The sequence below is a fragment of the Cebus imitator genome, unplaced genomic scaffold, assembly GCF_001604975.1.
Source record: "Cebus imitator isolate Cc_AM_T3 unplaced genomic scaffold, Cebus_imitator-1.0 Scaffold262, whole genome shotgun sequence".
In the NCBI taxonomy this organism is placed as follows: domain Eukaryota; kingdom Metazoa; phylum Chordata; class Mammalia; order Primates; family Cebidae; genus Cebus; species Cebus imitator.
Window position 1 is genome coordinate 1305936 of NW_016107577.1, and position 17752 is coordinate 1323687.

The window sequence follows — 17752 nt, forward strand, 5'->3', positions numbered from 1 at the left end:
TAGTCCCATCATACAGAAACAATCATAGTTAACATTCTGACTTTTATCCCTCTAGACACCATATACGTATATTTACCACTTAAACAAAAATATAACCTCATTATATTTGCTATGTAATCTATTTTTCTCACACATACACACACATATATATATATATATGTATCTCCATGTCAAGAATATAGATTTACATAACTTTTGTTGATTAATTAGTATTTCATTGAATAAACTATATGATTTCTAAAAAAAGAAAAAAGACTTTTCCTATTTCTTAGTGAGACAACTGCTGTAGGGTAGAAAAAGCTCTGAAGTGTATGTTGAACATGTGAAATCACCTATTTTGTATATCAAAACTTACCACATGGTTCGACTTAATGGAACACTTGGACTCCATCTTGGCTCCACCACCTACTAACTTTGTGACCTTAAGAAAATCTCTTTACCTCTATGAACTTCAAATATTAACCTTAACAATACCTGCCGCACAAGAATGTAAAGACTAAAAAGAAAGCTCAATAATAATAATCTATAACCTTTTAGGTACTATATACATGGTGACGGTCACCACTGTTGACCTGACCAAAATCAAAGAGCACCAGACACTTTGCATTCCCCCACAATTTTTCTGATTGATTATGATCACATTGCTGTATTTAGGTCTGATGTGTATGTCTCCCCAATGATAGCTTTAAAAATTTGAGGATTTCTTGTTTACTTCATAATAGTACCTAGAATACACACACATCCCAGACAATAAAAGGTGAATAACAGCTACTGGCTTGAATTATATACTTACACTATAAAGTTCCACCATTAGGCAGAGCTGCAAGATGGAAAGGCAATATGAAGAAGAGTAGCCCCACATTTTTTCCTATATATATTACAATTATTTGTTTGTCTAAAAGATTATGTCTGATCATAAAAGACCCCAATATTTTCCAAATGAGCTGAGCAGTCTACTTCCTTTTTGTTTCTCACGTCAAACACTGTCCTAAACATATCTTTCTATTTTTTAATCCCAGTGTGGGTCATATTAAAAGAGGTTAAGCAAATGCTTGCAATGGTATGGACAAGAATTAAATGATACTGTCTTTAGTAACATAAAAAGGTACATAGATCTTAAATTTGACTCAACAAAGAGAAAACAGGTTACACTTAACAGAAAAAAACAATGTATACTTGTTTATTGAATACTAAATGGCCTAAGAAACTATTTCAAGACTTCTTTGCATTTTCATTTAGGTAATTTCTATACATGTAAGCTAATAACAACAGCAAGTTGTTTATATACTGTATTAATTGAAGTGATGGTCTGACTATTAACTTAATGATTTGACTAAATGACAATCACAATTAGAAATGCAAGGTTTGGTGGGAGAAAGGAGTAGTGACTAAAAGAAAGACTGTAGCTTCTTTTCACTCATCAAATTTACTAGATCATTACCCAAAGCTCTACTTTACTTTCTGCAGTGTTAACATAGTCTAGATAAGAAGAAGACTGCATTCCCATAGGTAATATGGAATCTGCTGAGATGGAAATCTGAAAGAGATAAGAGTCTCATCAACTGGAACCTGACCTGGGCATATTATTTGTTTTTAGTGAACATTAAGTGTCATATTCGGAATGATGACTATTTGTAATAGTAGTTGAGGCTAGCCCCAAGCTAGCCATGCTCACCCTTGGGTAGGTTAACACATACAGCCAGGCACTTAATCTAGAACAGGCAGATTTGCTCAGCATCTAGAGTGAACCACTAAATTAGCTGTCAGGGAAAGGTTCACTAAAGGTGGCTTATATATTCGAACTTTTTTCTCATGCAAAAAACTCTGCAAATTGATGCCTTTTATTGAGATCAGAGCAGTTCTACTCAAATAGCTCTAAGCCTGCATAAAAACTTCTGGCTTAAAAGACAATGGTCGGGTATGACAGCCCACATCACCAACAAAATAACCTTCTGGGAACAATATCCAAAGGAAAAGCCATTTGTCCATTCAACTTTTTTCCTATTCTTAGTGCCTCAGTATCTGCATCAGATGCAGACTCCATGGTTTCAGACACTGGTGTCCTGAAGTCAAGTCTAAACAAAATGGTATCTGGAGAGTCTTTGCTACCTTTCAACTGCAGTCGCCATGTGGGTACTTTGATTTAGGTAAAGGCTATATCAAGAGTAGAAATAGAGTGCAGGGACTGCAGAGAGAGCTAAACTCAGGAAGTAAGTTTTGAGGTGAGAATGCAAATCAGCCCTATTTACAGCAAGTGTGAGGGTGAGGCTCTGTTCCAGCCACACAGTTTCATTAACTGAATTTGCAACTCCCAGTCACAAAAACAACATTTCCACAGTCCTGACATTGTAAATGTCATGAGAATAAAATGCAAGCCAAAAAATTCCTTCAGCTCGAGAAGATCATTACATGACTCAGGGTAAAATCAGAAAAAGGGGAAAACTTTCTCAACACTAATAAGAAAAGCACTTAAGAAATCATCACTTGAAGAATTACAGTGATGTTGCATTGGAAAATAAATGCACCTGGGTTAGAATGGGGTCACAGTCTGAGTTACATTGTTATATAAAGCAGAATGCATTTTGAGGAGTGCATGCCCTCACGTTTTCCCTTCATTGAAATTCTTGTACTGGAATAAATAATTCTGCTTGCTAGGTCTATATTCTATCTGATCAGAAATGTACCAAGAAAATGTCAATAGGACAACTCTGGTCAATTTTGCTTATGGAACAAAATGCATTTATAAAATAACTATATTTGCTACCTCATATTCTATCCACGAATGGTTATAGATGGTGATGAAGACTGCCTGTTTCCTGTTCCAAAGCAATAGCTAATAATGTAATATCACCCAGGTCCAAGGAGAATTTCAGTAACATTCACATTTAATACATAAATTGTATCCTTCTCAAAAAGGCCAGCAAAACAACTGACGCTGTAACTATGAAAACACTGCTTACCTTCATTACATGCCTGCATAAAATAATTTTCTCTGAATTACTTTTCCAAATGTGATGTGGTCACATATATTGGTGATCCAGACTACATAAAAAGATATTTTCACTATGTTGACAAATTATTTTAAGTAAAAAAATACTCTAACCTGACCAAGTTCTTCATTAAGGTCTGATGTGTTAACCAGGGCTCCTTCATTAATTTCTTCATCATAAAAGTCCTTATCCCATGAGATGAAGAAGGAGCCCAAGAATTTCTGCATTTCTACTGTGACGTACATGGAAACAGGAATGATGAAGTTGAATAGAACCATAAATGATAGGAAGTCGGTGAACATTTTTAAAACCTAAAGAAAAAGATGAACATTTTTAAAACCTAAAATAAAAGAGTTCATGCTAATTAGACACACAATTCCACCCGACTAATATAAAGGAAGAATTAACTTCATCTTTATTTCAATGCTGAAAACACTGCTCTTGCTATAAAGACGGAACTTCCCAGTAACACTACATCAGTGTAGTCAAAATTATCACAGTATCTGAGAACATTTAAGAACAATTTTATCATTATTCTTAAGTATATGCAACTTGTCAGTACTTTTTCATTTCTTTAAGTTCTCTTTGCTCACTCCACCCTAAGATATGAAAGTGAGATCAAAGTTCATATGTAAGCATTCATTATGCCTTTATTGTGACATCTCACAAGATCATATTATATTAAAATGCCAAAGCGTCTTGCCAAATGGTTTTGTCTAAAATTCTTATATAAAGGGCTAAAAACAAGCATAGATGCCTAAAGTAAAAGAAAAAAAAAACAAAACTCTAAATCTTCTTAAATATTTATTGGCTTACAGTCACCATATAATCAAGAGAAAATTCAGAAGCTAACAAAAGGTGCCATTTCCCTGAATAGCATTTCAATGAAGGTTGGCTGAGTCACAAAGTTCTAGAGTTTCAATTTTCAGCAGAAAACAAATTACCTTCAATGTCTCTCGCTCTTTCTGAGTCTTTTGGTTATACCAAGGTTCATCATTGTATGGGGTACTTTGCCAGACATACTTTAGAGTAGTACATACTGCAGCTTTGGTCAGTAAGATGAATAAATACACAATCAGGAAGGCATTAATAGATCTGAAAAATAAGACAGCATGGGTTTTAAAACCACCTAATTATTAATACTTAAGACATCAGCCAGATAGAATTAAACTACTGAGTCATCTAAAGCTTTTTCTGTGCATGATGTATAACTACAGCACAAACCATTGTGTATGAACCTCAGTTATCATAACTGCAGCATTATTTTCAAGTGGCAAAATGGAAAAGCTGGCCATGAACTGTTTATTGACCAACAATGCTCCCCCAAGTGCAATGGCTGATTAGCTGAACACACCTTAGTAAGGTTCCCGTAAAGTGACAGGAGACGTACACACATGTACACATATAAACACCATTACTTACTCAACCCTTATAGAAGGAGTATCTTGTCTCCATTTCCCTGAATCCTAAATGTTTGGGGTAGAGGGCACGGTAGCAATGTGAAATCCTCAAGCTCAGTGTAGGTTCTTTCAGTTTGAAAGTGGAGCTACGGAAAGGGTGCCAGTGATATACTGGTTATCCATGCCAAATGTAGGGTGAGGTCTATGCCAGTGGCACCTGGCTTGAGGATCTACCAGGTACTGCTTCAATAGGTGCCAGGAGACTATTATCAATATTATAGAACTAACTTGCATATAGCAACTAAAGAACTCCAAACCATTAACTCCAGTAGCAAAAAAGAATGAATTTAGTTGGGGAGAGATAGCAAGGGGAGAGATGCCAGATGTAGGTGATGGGGCGGAAGGCAGCAAATCACACTGCCATGTATGTGCCTATGCAACAATCTTGCATGTTCTTCACATGTACCCCAAAACCTAAAATGCAATAAAATGAATGAAAAAAAAAAAAAAAGAATGAATTTATAGTTGAAGTAAATTCTGCCCTTCAAGAGCTATGTGAGCTTAGGTAAGTCACATACCATCTCCAACACCATTTCCTCATCTGTAAAGTGGAGATGTTAACATGAATTACTTCATAGTGTTCTTCAGAAGACTAAACCAAATCAGACATACAAATCATTGAGCACAGTTTCCGGTATATAAACAAGTGCTTAAAATAGTAGTTGCTATTATAATTGACATTTTTTGTTAGGCTTGTTAGAATTACTAAGAAAGTAACTCTTCTAATCAATAATGACTAAATAAATTGCGGTGCATACTAACTTTTCAACAGCAGAACGCTTCTGAGATTTCCCTTGGTAGTTCAAAGCCATTTTGGTTTCCATTCCAGTGTAAACAGCAACTCCTAAGAAATAACAGAATATAATGAAAACTAAGAAAATGTCAACCAACTCCTCATCCAGCTGGCTCCATGAATTTTTAAGTCTATAAAAGTGGGAAATCTAGGCCCTCTTCCATCACCAGTTGTCTATCATTTATAGTATAATTTTAATTATATATAGTATTTGTCATATTTCATCTTAGTTTACCACCTTATTAATTCCCAACATCTAAATATAGGTTTAGATTAAATGGCAAAACCTGCTATGTTTACTTCTTAATATGCACTATTTATTCACAGCCATTACAAAGCATATTTTTGATAAATATATCTTAAAAATTGTTCACCATATATCTTCTCGGTATTTTTTAGTGTAGCTCCTTTCAGCAAGAGATTTTCAGGTCCCAAAGACCTAAATAAAAAATGAACACAGCTTATCCAAACAAGCTAATAGCATCAACAACTCTGGAGACAGATTTTGCCCTGACACACACCTATCTCCAAGGGGTTCAGAATGTATCTGTCCACGTATACCATATGCTTACTCCCCAGGACAAGCTGAAAGTTCCTTCACTCTGAAGTTACTTGAGGGTACAGCACAGATGGAAGCACAGTACGGGAATAGCCAGCAACACACAGAGGTAAAGAAATGCATGGGGGGATAAAAGGATTATGAATCATAGATAGCAAGACAAGAACAGGACAGAGCAGCAGATCGTGAGACACAGAAGCAGAGAGTCACGGATAAAAGACTGGGAACGCAAATGTCAAGGTGGGAAAAATACGCTGACATATTTGGAGAGAATAAACCCTCCTTTTGGGGGACCACTGGGAACCCTGTATTTCTTTAACTTCTTTTTGAGTGTGACTGTAAAGGCCAAGTGGAAAGTTGTGGTAATTAATATGATGATAGAAGAGGAAAGAAAGCATCCCTTTTTGTATGAATTGCTTGATAAATTGTATGAAGGCTGATACAATTTATCATTTTACCGAAGTTCTAATTATCATTTTAATGAAGCCTTTCATTTTACATAAGTCCAGGTGGTTCTTTCAGCATTTTACCCACTGCCTACTTTCTCAATTACTCTCCCACTGTTCTCCAGGTTTAATTCCAATATTATCAGCCACTTCACAACCAAGGATAATAAATACCATGGCTAGAACAGGTTTGGGAATATCATCCAAAGTGTGTGCCTGGATCTTTACTATTTTAGAAACCCTAAGCATTACTTCTAACAACCCCCTCCCCACAACACACAGAGACCCTATGACCACAACCCTACCAATCACAAGGTTAGTTGTTTATTCACCTTTATATCTTTATATTCCTTTTTATTTATTTATTTATTTATTTTTGAGATGGAGTCTCACTCTTGTCACTCAGGCTGGAGTGCAATGACACAATCTCAGTTAACAGCAACTTCTGCCTCCCAGGTTCAAGCTATTCTCCTGCCTCAGCCTCCCAAGTAGCTGAGACTGCAGGTGCCCACCACCATGCCTGGCTCATTTTTGTATTTTTAGTAAAGACAGGGTTTCACCATGTTGGCCAGGCTGGTCTCAAACTCCTGACCTCAGGTGATCTGCCCACCTCGGCCTCCCAAAATGCTGGGATTACAGGCGTGTGCCACCACACCTGGCCTATATTCCTTTCTATAATAGAAAGGTATTTGACTATTTTATTTGATTTGAAAGAAAAATAGACCCTCCCCCAAAGGACAAATTAAAGGAATAGCAAACTTACCTGGCAACAGCCTCAAGACTATTACTATAGATATTGATTCGCCCAACAAATCTGTAAAAAGAACATAATTGCAAATTTGTTTTCTACATCCAGGCACAATCTATGTACCAGAAATATGAGAAGGAATGAAAATACAAATAATAAAACAGAGAGATAAAACTGTAAGTCAACTACAAAAGCCTATTATATTTCTGGGGGAAAAAAGTTATGTTGAATTGATAATGTGTGTAACATTTTCACGTAATTTTTAAATAGTATGATGGAAATAAGGTCTGTTTAACTTCATGCATGCACACAATACCTCTCTCTTTTATAAGGTTACATACATATCATGACTTGTATCTTGGATCATGTGAAGAAAAGTTTCTGGTGCTAAAATACAATTTTCAAAACCATTAGTTCAGTAGTTCTTACACTTTAGTGTGCATCAGAATCACTGGTGGGCTTATTAAACCACAGATTTCTAGGTCCCATCCCTGAGCTCTGATTCAGGTTCCCAGTAATGCTGCTACAAAACCGCTCTTTAAACCATACATAGTACTAGCCTTAAACAGTGAATGCTTCACTGCTATCTTGGAAATGTCTAGCCGTGACTTGCAGTTGATCTTAATACTGAGCTTCACCCAATCACTTAATATAATAGGTATATGGTAACCTGTATTTCTGCAAAATAAGGTAAAAATACCTAACCCCTTGTTAATATCAGTGTTTTGTAACCTGCATTGTAAACAGTATTTTCCCCAGAAAATAGAAATATATTATGCTACTCAAATACACAAAATATGAAGGTTTGCTCATTCATTCGTCATATATTAATTGTGCCAGTGCTGTACTAGGTGCTGAAGATGCACTAATAAGCAAAAAAGAAATGCTCCTTGCCCTATGAAAGACAAGTATATGAGCAATTACAATGCAAGTGCTTACCACTAGTGATAGAAGTACAAGGTACTCCAAAGTCACAGAGCAAGGAATTCAATCATCTAAGGAAATTAGGAATAACTTTCCCTGTCCTAACATTCTCCTTTATACTTAAAGCAACTGAAAAATGTGGGGGTTTCCCTATAAATATGCAAGGGTATAGATACTGTTCTCTAGCTCGGGCAGAATAGGTCACTCCCTTTTCTGTGATGCCATAGACCTTATACTCACCTCTATTATCACCCTGTATAAGCTTAGCTTTAGTACTTTATCTCTTTTGCTCACAGTGAGACCCTTGAAGGCAGAGAATAGCTGTTATACTTTGTGGCCCTAGTTCCTATCATCAAGGTGAATATGAAAGAGGAAGGGAAAGAGGAAAGAAAAAATGATGGGAAGGAGGGAGGTTCTTGAAGTAGAATGAATACTTTGTTTTTCCACTACTAGGTGTTAGTATAAACCACATCCAACCACTTGGTTGCTCATTATGACTAACAGTGTGCATTAACAAGATGGGTAATGGATGCCATCAGCAACGGTAGAAGAGGATAAAATTAATTAGCCCACATGGGGATAAAACCTGTTACACTACCCTCATTAGCACCATGCGCTAATCAACCAAACTAACCAATCTTGAAATCAAATGCCAAATTTTTGACAATCAACAATGACTAATAATCAGCAAACCTACTCCAGAGAGCCTAAGTATAGTCAAATAGAAGAAATTACACCATTTTACTCATTCCTTAACTGTTTACTGTGGACAAGAAATAGCCTGTTTGCAATCCTTAGTGCATCATGATCACTGTAAGAAAGGATAGAGCCTACTAATTGCATGAAGAGGATATTCCCCTTCTCTCTTTAATGTTAGATGTCATGTAAAATGCTTTGTTTTGCATTTAACTCTGGTTACTGCATCAGTTTGATAGATCAGCTGTAATATCGGTTTGATATTACAGGATAATATAATCTAAAATTTTGATATATGGCCATGTTCACAAGTAACAAAAATAAAAGAAAAATCATAAGATACCTGGGCCCACAATGACTTATCCTGGGCTGATAGTGAACAAGGCTGATTTGATTCATTTCTCTGCCAGAAGGAAGGAATACCCCATAAAAACACAAATGAGAGTAGGCTGGTAAGTGGTGGGTGTTTATTTTGCAATACTGGTAGCAAAGAGAAGCAAAGCCAACAAACAGCAGTAAAATGAAACCAGGTGATTCTTACTTGTAGAGGTCAGGTTGAGGCTGTTCACATTCAATTGCTGCTCGGAGGGTATCAATGGATTCTGCTGTACACAGTGCAATGGTATCACGTACTGCATAATGTGTCTAATTGAAAGCAGAAGTAAAAACAAAAGAAACTGTTTCTTTTCATAATCATACACCCAACTGATTCCAAGAACAAATTTAATATGTTTTAGTAAGAGGCTTTGGCAGAATAAGCAAATATTAACATTTACCACTATATAACTTTTATGGTATTATCAAAATATATTACAAATAATTAGAAAGATAACCTGCTGCAAGGGGGTTTCAAAGACAAAAACCTAAAAGCTCTTCTTGACACTGACGGCTGAGAGGATTCTATTTGCACCATGCATATAATTAACTGAAACCCCGTGAAATATTGAATACATTTATTTTTTTTTTTCCTATTTACAGAACTGAGACTTCTTATTTTGCTCACTATAGTGTATGGCAATCAAGATATACACATACGAATTAAGCATAACCTTTTTAGTTATAAAAACGCTAAAATTTTGCCAACAGCGAGGAAAAATCATTAATAGTTCCATTACACAAATAGTTTAATTAATGATCTTTAAAATGTTCAACATGGATACATTTTGTACGAAGGGAAGGGAGATGATGTGTCTTGCATTAGTCAGACAATTAGAATATTCTATCTGTGTATACCATGCACTTGATTCATCCAGAACTCAAAGCAGGCTCCAATGAACCCATTTACATATCATCAAACAAGGGCTAAGCGGACTCAAAGAGTGTGCCACTTACACAGAAGGGAAAGCTGTTGTTCCCATCTTGGGGGAATATTATGGCAATGTCTAGATTATACTTAAAACCATCTCCTGATTTTAAAAACCTCTGTGCTTTTATTTACTTTATTTTTATTTTTTTTAAACCTCTGTACTTTTAGCTGATTTGATCAGATCAACTTAACTGAAAAAAGAAACTACCTGAAAGTGTTCTTCCTCTAAACAACTTTTTCACTATCAGGAAATCTTCATGTAGATTTCTTGATTTACATCTTGACATTCCCTAAATTATAATTTTGCTTTTGAACAGGTTGAAAGCAGGTCATTACCATGATTTTGAAATAGAGAATTAGTCATTCAACAGGTAAAGTTTCTCTTTTAAGTGCTGAGACCTAGTCCTCAACTCCAGATAGAATAAACAAGCAGAGGAACCCTCCAAAGATATACCCAGAGGTGAGCCACACGAGTAACCCTCCCTGAAGGCAGCATAGAGAGGATACATCTTCATGCCCTGTGGAGCTCTGGACGATGGCCAAGAAAACCAACTGTGCCAGAAAGTATGAGGGAAGTTAAGTTACCCCCGTTTGACCAAATTTACTTTAAGTCACTTGTAATTATTAGTGAGTTATAATTTCTTATACATACATAAAATGTTGCTTCATTACTTATAAAGCAAACATTTGCCAAACTACACCCTATTTTTATTTTTATTTTTATTTTTATTTTTTGAGACAGAGTCTCGCCCTGTAGCCCAGGCTGGAGTGCAGTGATGTGATCTTGGCTCATTGCAACCTCCGCCTTCCGAGCTAAAGCAATTCTCGTGCCTCAGCCTCCCAAGTAGCTAGGATTACAGGCACCCACCACCATGCCCGGCTAAAATTTTTGTATTTTTAGTAGAGACGGGTTTCACCATGTTGCCCAGGCTGGTTTTGAACTGCTGACCTAAAATGAACCATCTGCCTCAGCCTTCCAAAGTGCTAGGATTACAGGCATGAGCCACTGCGCCTGGCCCTAAGTTATTTTTAAATAGCAATCAAATTACTCCAGGTTAGGTTTCTTATATTCCAAGAATATACATTTTAAATGGAAATATACAACATTTTAGGGGGAAAAAAGATCAAATTGTAAGGTTAGCACATATGAAGTTATTTGTAGAGTTACATAGGTTAAGCCTATGATTACTCCCATTTTAAAGGGTCTAAATATTAAATAGGCTGTGTCAATATTAAATTCAATCAGAGTATAAAAATTGTGGTAACTTTTACTTGGAGCTCAGTTTTTCTACCTACTACTGCCCTTTTATCCAAAGATGAGTGTTTGCTTAGAAGTTAAAAGACAATTATATAACAACTGTTGGCCAGGCACAGTGGTCACGCCTGCAATCCCAGCACTTTGGGAGGCTGATGCGGGCAAATCAAAAGGTCAGGAGTTCGAGACCAACCTGGCCAACATGGTAAAATCCCGTCTCTACTAAAATTATAAAAATTAGCGGGGCATGGTGGTGGGCGCCTGTACTCCCAGCTACTTGGGAGGCTGAGGCGGGAAAATCACTTGACCCCAGGAGGCAGAGGTTGCAGTGAGCCGAGACCATACCATCGTACTCCAGCCTGGGCAACAGAGCAACTCTCTGTCTCAAAAGAAGAAGAAGAAGAAGAAAAAAAAGCTGTTTTCTAATACAAAATCTGCATAAATAAGAAAACAGTAAAAGATCAGGGAGTGGTAAGAGGCAGTATTGTTTGATTAACTATCCTGACATCAAAATGTTTAGGCAAAGTTTAATCTGTTACCTTGCAATTGGATTCCCCATCAAGACTGGCTGTAGTAACATAACAGGTTCCATCAGTGGTGCAAGATGAAAGAAGAATAAGATCACAGGGAAAGGTTTCATCTGCCTGTACTTCTACTACATCACCAACCTAGAATTGAGAGAGAAATAAATATAAATATTTTAAATTCTAAACAAAGCATTCATTATACTCACATAAAAGTCAAAACATTAGCAATAGGTTACCTCTAGCTCTGGGGCTTTGAGAGTATCTCAGCATCCTACATCATGTGAAAGGTGATGAAAGAATATTACTCAACATTCAGAATCCTCTTTAAGGTCAGAAGGACTTAGGATGCTTTCAGATTACCTTAGCACTGACCTTTACCTTCAATAAATGATTCTGACACCTGTTTGCTCTCTGATATTTCTTGCACAAATGTCTGATAAGACAATGACATTATCACTTCATGAAAGAATCAAGAAAACCTCCATGTCACAAACTGGGCACTTCATGAACACTGAGAAGCCACACTCCCACTCTGTACCATGCGTATTTCAACATACTTTACCTGCCATGTGATAACAACTGTGTTGTTGGGTGCCAGGTCCTTCTTCAGTGTTCAGAATATCTCGGTTAATTAGAGAGGCATTGATTTTTCCCATAATATTTTAATTTTTTTTTCTATAGCTCACTTTCTATGAATTCATCTGCTGTCAGGAGAATCATTTAATATAGCAATAAGAAACAATTTCCTATCACCAAGTACCCAAAGCTCAAGGAGAGGAAAAACATGAGAGAAGAAATCATGAATAATTTAATCACGTAGGGAACAAATCATAACCATTAAAAGTTTGGACTCTTTAACCTGACTTCTTGTCCCAGCTCTGCCACTTAACTATATGACCTTAAATAAGTGTCTTAGATGACAGCACCTACCTCAGAGAATTGATGTGAGCATGAAAAGATGATACAAGAAAAGTATTAAGCAAAGTGCCTGGCATATATTAACCACTTCAGAGGTGTTAATTATAATTATTACTAACATACTGCAACTACTTTACTCCCAATTTATGAATAGTCATAACATTTTTTTGGACAGATGTAAGAAATCCTCCAGTCTGGTGCTTCCCAAGATTTTTACACCATGGTACATATTGAAAATTATAAATAGTACCTTTGTACAGCACCTTCAGGTAAAGGGAAGAGGCTGCTGGGTGCAGCAGATAACCCACTTTACAAGGGAGTCAATATTTGGCACACTGACCTAGACACATTGACTCTGAAATGCTAAGTAATATATGCAACACCTGAATTCTATTTGCAATATGATTTCGCAAATAAAGATGATGATTTCAAGACCTATTCAGGAACAATTCTATTTTCTTTGTCAATCTTAATCACTAGCAAAGATCAACAGCATCAATAATTGAACTAATTTGTAAATAATATTTTATTTTGTTGGATTGTTCCTTCCTCACTTACATAAACACTTATGTTGCTTACATAAAACCACAATCGATGCTTAAATATGTAGAAGGGAGATAACAAACAGAATCCTAACACATCTTAGAAGAAGGAAATACTCATTAGAGGTTGGAAGATGACTCTCAGGCACTGACAAAACACACAAAGGGGGCATTTTTTTGCTTCGACATTTAGGGTGTACTCAGATATGAAGTATAAAGACCCCTACACATCTGCAGTGCAAGCGGAGACTGATGAGATGGGTAGCAGTCAGATCACAAAGGGTTTGGCAGGCCAGCCCAAAGGATTTAGGCCTTACCCTAAAGGTAAAAGGATAACTACAGGACTTTTAAAGACAGGGAATAACATGATCTAGTTAGACAATGAACTCCAGAGTTCTATTTACCATTTTAAAAGCCACAAGAGAACATCACCTCCCATTACAAACAGGAAAAAAATGGATAATATAAAAATAATATGTATTTTTTTAGTTCATCAGAGAGCTGAGGTTGCAAAGCAACCAAGTCAACTGAATTTCAAAGGGTAACAAATGTTTCTGAGGAGAGACAGGACAGGTGAACTGTTTCATAACTGACCAAGCATAGAAGAAGAGATGGTTACCATGAAAGTGGGTAAGAAGAAAACAACTAGATTTTTAACCAATTCTTAAAGACTGGGTGTGAGCTAATATGACAGTTTAGAATCTCTACAAGCCTGAGAGACAAGAGACCATAACCATTCACCAGCTCTTCTCTAGAGGCTTCTACTGAGTGTTCATGTCAAAGCATACAGGCAGCAGACCTAAAAGAACCTTTCTCACTGGCACAAGCATATAGTGGTGACTGACTGCTGTGAAGAGACAGGCACAAAAAACATGCCAGAATCATGGACCCCTTTCTCATATTAAGCAAATGCCATTTGCATCTAGGAGGAAGGCAGGAAACCTTCCCTGGCATAGTCTCAGGGAAACATCACTACTGTTAGAAGAGAGGTAGAAACAAAAGTGACCTGCTACAGGGAATGGGACCTGCTACAGGAAATGGGAAAGGAAACCTACTCATACCAAGAACCTGGGACTGATACAAGGTAGAAGTTCATCTGGTATCGGGGGTGGGGCGGGAATACTGAGAAAGTCTTACCCTGAGACTTTGGTGTATATGGCCTGCTTAATACTGAGACTGGAACCAGAAAACCAAGAAATTATTCTGTTCCAACCAAGAGCCTTACACTGAGTTACAAACAAGAAATGGCAGTGTACCACTGGAGAAAAAGCAAGGGAACAGGGGGAGGTACCCTCTGTGACTCAGGAGCACAGGCTCTGCTGAAAGCAGAGAGTAGACAGGAAAACCATAAAAAACTCTCTGGTACACCAGGCCCCACACAAAGCTCAAGGTAATGGCATTCTGCCACTTAAGGAATTTGAAGTTAAGGGGCACACTAAAAGCATCAAAAACCAAAGTCAGCCCAACTCTTGACTTGATTGACTCAACCCCCAATACTAGTGGCCTGACAGAAGAAGCCAGCCCCATTTCAGAACATATACACCACTGACCTCAGTGAATACCATTCTTTTACATGCAATGCCCAAAATTCAATTAAAAAATGAGACGCACAGAAACACAAGCAAAAAATGAGCCATCATTGAAAGATAAAGCAGTCCATGAAACCAGACCCAAAATGTCCAGATTTTCGAGTTATGAAACAGAGACTTAAAAATAGCTATGATTAAGATGTTAAATGGGTGGGGTGTGGTGGCACACATCTATATTCCCAGCACTTCGGAAGGCCAATGTGGAAGGATCGCTTAAGGCCAGGAGTTTGAGGGCAGCCTGGGCAACTTAACAGGACCCCTTCTCTACCCAAAAAAAAATGATAATAATAACTAGCCAAGTGTAGTCGCACACCTACAAACCCAGGTAAGCTGGAGATGGAGGTGGGAGGACTGCCTGAGCCCAGGAGTTCAAGGCTGCAGTACGCTATGATTGCGCCACCGCACTCCAGCCTGGGTGACAGAGTAAAACCCCGTCTCTTTAAAAAAACAAAAAGATGTTAAATAGTACGGTATTTAGTGGAAAAGGCGGACAACATATAAGAGTGGATGAAGAATGCTGGTGGAGAGATGAGCAATATAAAAAAAGGAAAATGTAAAGTTAGAAATGAAAAACATTATCAGAGATGAAGATTTCCTTCAACTAGCAGACAGGGTACAACAAAGAAAATAATCATCAATTATGAAGACAGAGCAACTAAAATTATCCAAAGTGATATATAAACAGGAGAAAAATGAGCATATTTAATTACCCAAGGGAGAAAATATCAAGCAGTATAACGGTCATGTAATTGGAGTACCAGAACGAGAGAGAATGAGGCTGAAAAAATATTTGAAAAAGATAATGACCAAGAATTATCCAAAGTTAATCAAAGCCAACAAACAATAGATCCAAGACAACTTCAAGAAGGATACCTATGATGAAAAAAATGTAGGCATATCATACTCAAACTGCTGAAAACTGAAAATAAAAAGAAAAATGTGAAGGCATCGAAGAAACATTATATACACAAGAACAAGAACAGAACTGAAACAGACTTATTAGAAACTATGCAAACTAGAAGATAATGGCGTAATATCTTTAAAGTACTGAAAGAAAAAAAAAAACCCTCCAACCCATAATTCTATAAGCCCAGAAAAATAATCTTTGTAATTGAAGGTGAGATAAAAACTTTTCCAGAGGAACATTCACTTCTAGCAGATTTACATTATAAAATACTACAGGAAGTTCTTCATGGATAAAAAATAAGATACTATATGAAAATTTAAATCTAGATAGGGAAATGATAAAAATGTAGGTAAACATAAAATACAGTTCTTATTGTTAATCTTTTAAAAACAGTTTTAGGCCAGGCGCGGTGGCTCACGCCTGTAATCCTAGCACTTTGGGAGGCTGAAGCAGGCGGATCACTTAGGGTCAGGGGTTTGAGACCAGCCTGGCCAATATGGTGAATCCCCGTCTCTACTAAAAATACAAAAATGAGCTGGGTGTGTTGACGCAGGCCTATAATCCCAGCTACTCGGGAGGCTGAGGCAGGAGAATAACTTGAACCCAGGTGGCAGAGGTTGCAGTGAGCTGAGATTCCACCACTGCACTCCATCCTGGGCAACAGAGCGAGACTCCATCTCCAACAACAACAAACACGCCAAACAGGCTGGGCGCAGTGGCTCACGCCTGTAATCCCAGCACTTTGGAAGGCCGATGCATGCGGATTACCTGAGGTCAGGAGTTCCAGACCAGTCTGGCTAACATGGCAAAAGCCTGTCCCTACTAAAAATACAAAAATTAGCTGGGTGTGGTGGCGGGCGCTTGTAATCCCAGCTACTTGGCACGCTGAGACAGGGAGAATCGCTTAAACCCCAGAGGTGGAAGTTGCATTGAGCCGAGATTGCACCACTGCACTCCAGTCTGGGCGACAGAGCAGACTCTGTCTCAAACAAACAAACAAACAAAAAACAGTTTTAAAAAAGATAATCACAACCTAGCAATTCTGCTCCAAGTTATATACTCAAAAGAATCAAAGGCAAAAACTCAAACAGATCCTTATGTACCAATGTTCACAGCAGCATTAATCAAAACAGTCCAAAGATAGAAATAACTAAAATGTCCATCAACATATAAATGGATAAACAAATTGTTATACACATATGATGGAATATTATTCACCTTTATAAAGGAAGGAATTTCTGATATATGCTATAACATGGATCAACCTTGAAAACATTATGCTAAGTGAAAGAAGCTAGACATAAATGAACAAGTATAACCCCACTTACATAAAGTATTGAGGATAGGCAAATTCATAGAGAGAGAAAGTATTAATAGAATAGAAGCTACAAGGAGCTGTTCCCTATACTATATCTATCTAGTTCCAATATCTAGTTCCCTATGCTATATCTAGTTTCCCTATCTAGATTTAAATTTTTTATCCATGAAGGGGGAAATGAGAAGCTACTGTTTAATGAATAGAGCTTTGTTTGGGATAATAGAGAAGTTCTTAAAATGGATAGTGGTGATAGTTGTACAACACTGTGAATGTGCTTACTATAAGTGAATTGTACACTTAAAAATGGTTAAATGGTAAAGTTTATTTTACATATTTTATTACCAAAAAATATAACTCACTGGCTAAAGCAAAAATAGTAACATATTGTGGGTTTTATAAAATGTTAAGGTAAAACATATGACAATAGTAACACAAAAGATGTGAATGAAGAAATGAAAATATGTTCTCTGAACACACTGAAATTAAATTAGAAATCAATAACAAAAAGATATCTAGGCCGAGCATAGTAGTTCGCACCCGTAATCCCAGCACTTTGGGGGGCTGAGGTGGTGGATCACCTGAGGAATTCGACGCCAGCCTGACCAACATGGTGAAACCTCATCTCTACTAAAAATATAAAAATTAGCCGGACATGGTGGCACATGCCTAATCCCAGCTACTTGGGAGGCTGAGGCAGGAGAATTGCTTGAACCCAGGAGGTGGAGGTTGCAATGAACCAAGATCACAACACGGTACTCCAGCCTGGGCAACAAG

At 37.3% G+C, this 17752-nt stretch overlaps 1 protein-coding gene across 9 annotated transcripts in view; it reads right to left on the reverse strand.

Moving 5' to 3' along the window:
- ATP11C (ATPase phospholipid transporting 11C) overlaps window positions 1-17752 on the reverse strand; it is a 225106-nt gene that overhangs the window by 69787 nt on the left and 137567 nt on the right. For all 9 annotated transcript variants that reach the window (XR_005195680.1, XM_037728320.1, XM_037728327.1 and 6 more), the window contains exons 6-12: window positions 11717-11845; window positions 9158-9261; window positions 7012-7062; window positions 5618-5682; window positions 5213-5294; window positions 3935-4085; window positions 3104-3301 (exon numbers count right to left, since the gene is read on the reverse strand). Coding sequence is in view for 8 of the 9 variants with exons in the window: in XM_037728320.1 (XP_037584248.1) it covers window positions 3104-3301; window positions 3935-4085; window positions 5213-5294; window positions 5618-5682; window positions 7012-7062; window positions 9158-9261; window positions 11717-11845 (780 nt within the window). In the remaining variant the exon portion in view is untranslated. The remainder of the gene's footprint in view (window positions 1-3103; window positions 3302-3934; window positions 4086-5212; window positions 5295-5617; window positions 5683-7011; window positions 7063-9157; window positions 9262-11716; window positions 11846-17752) is intronic.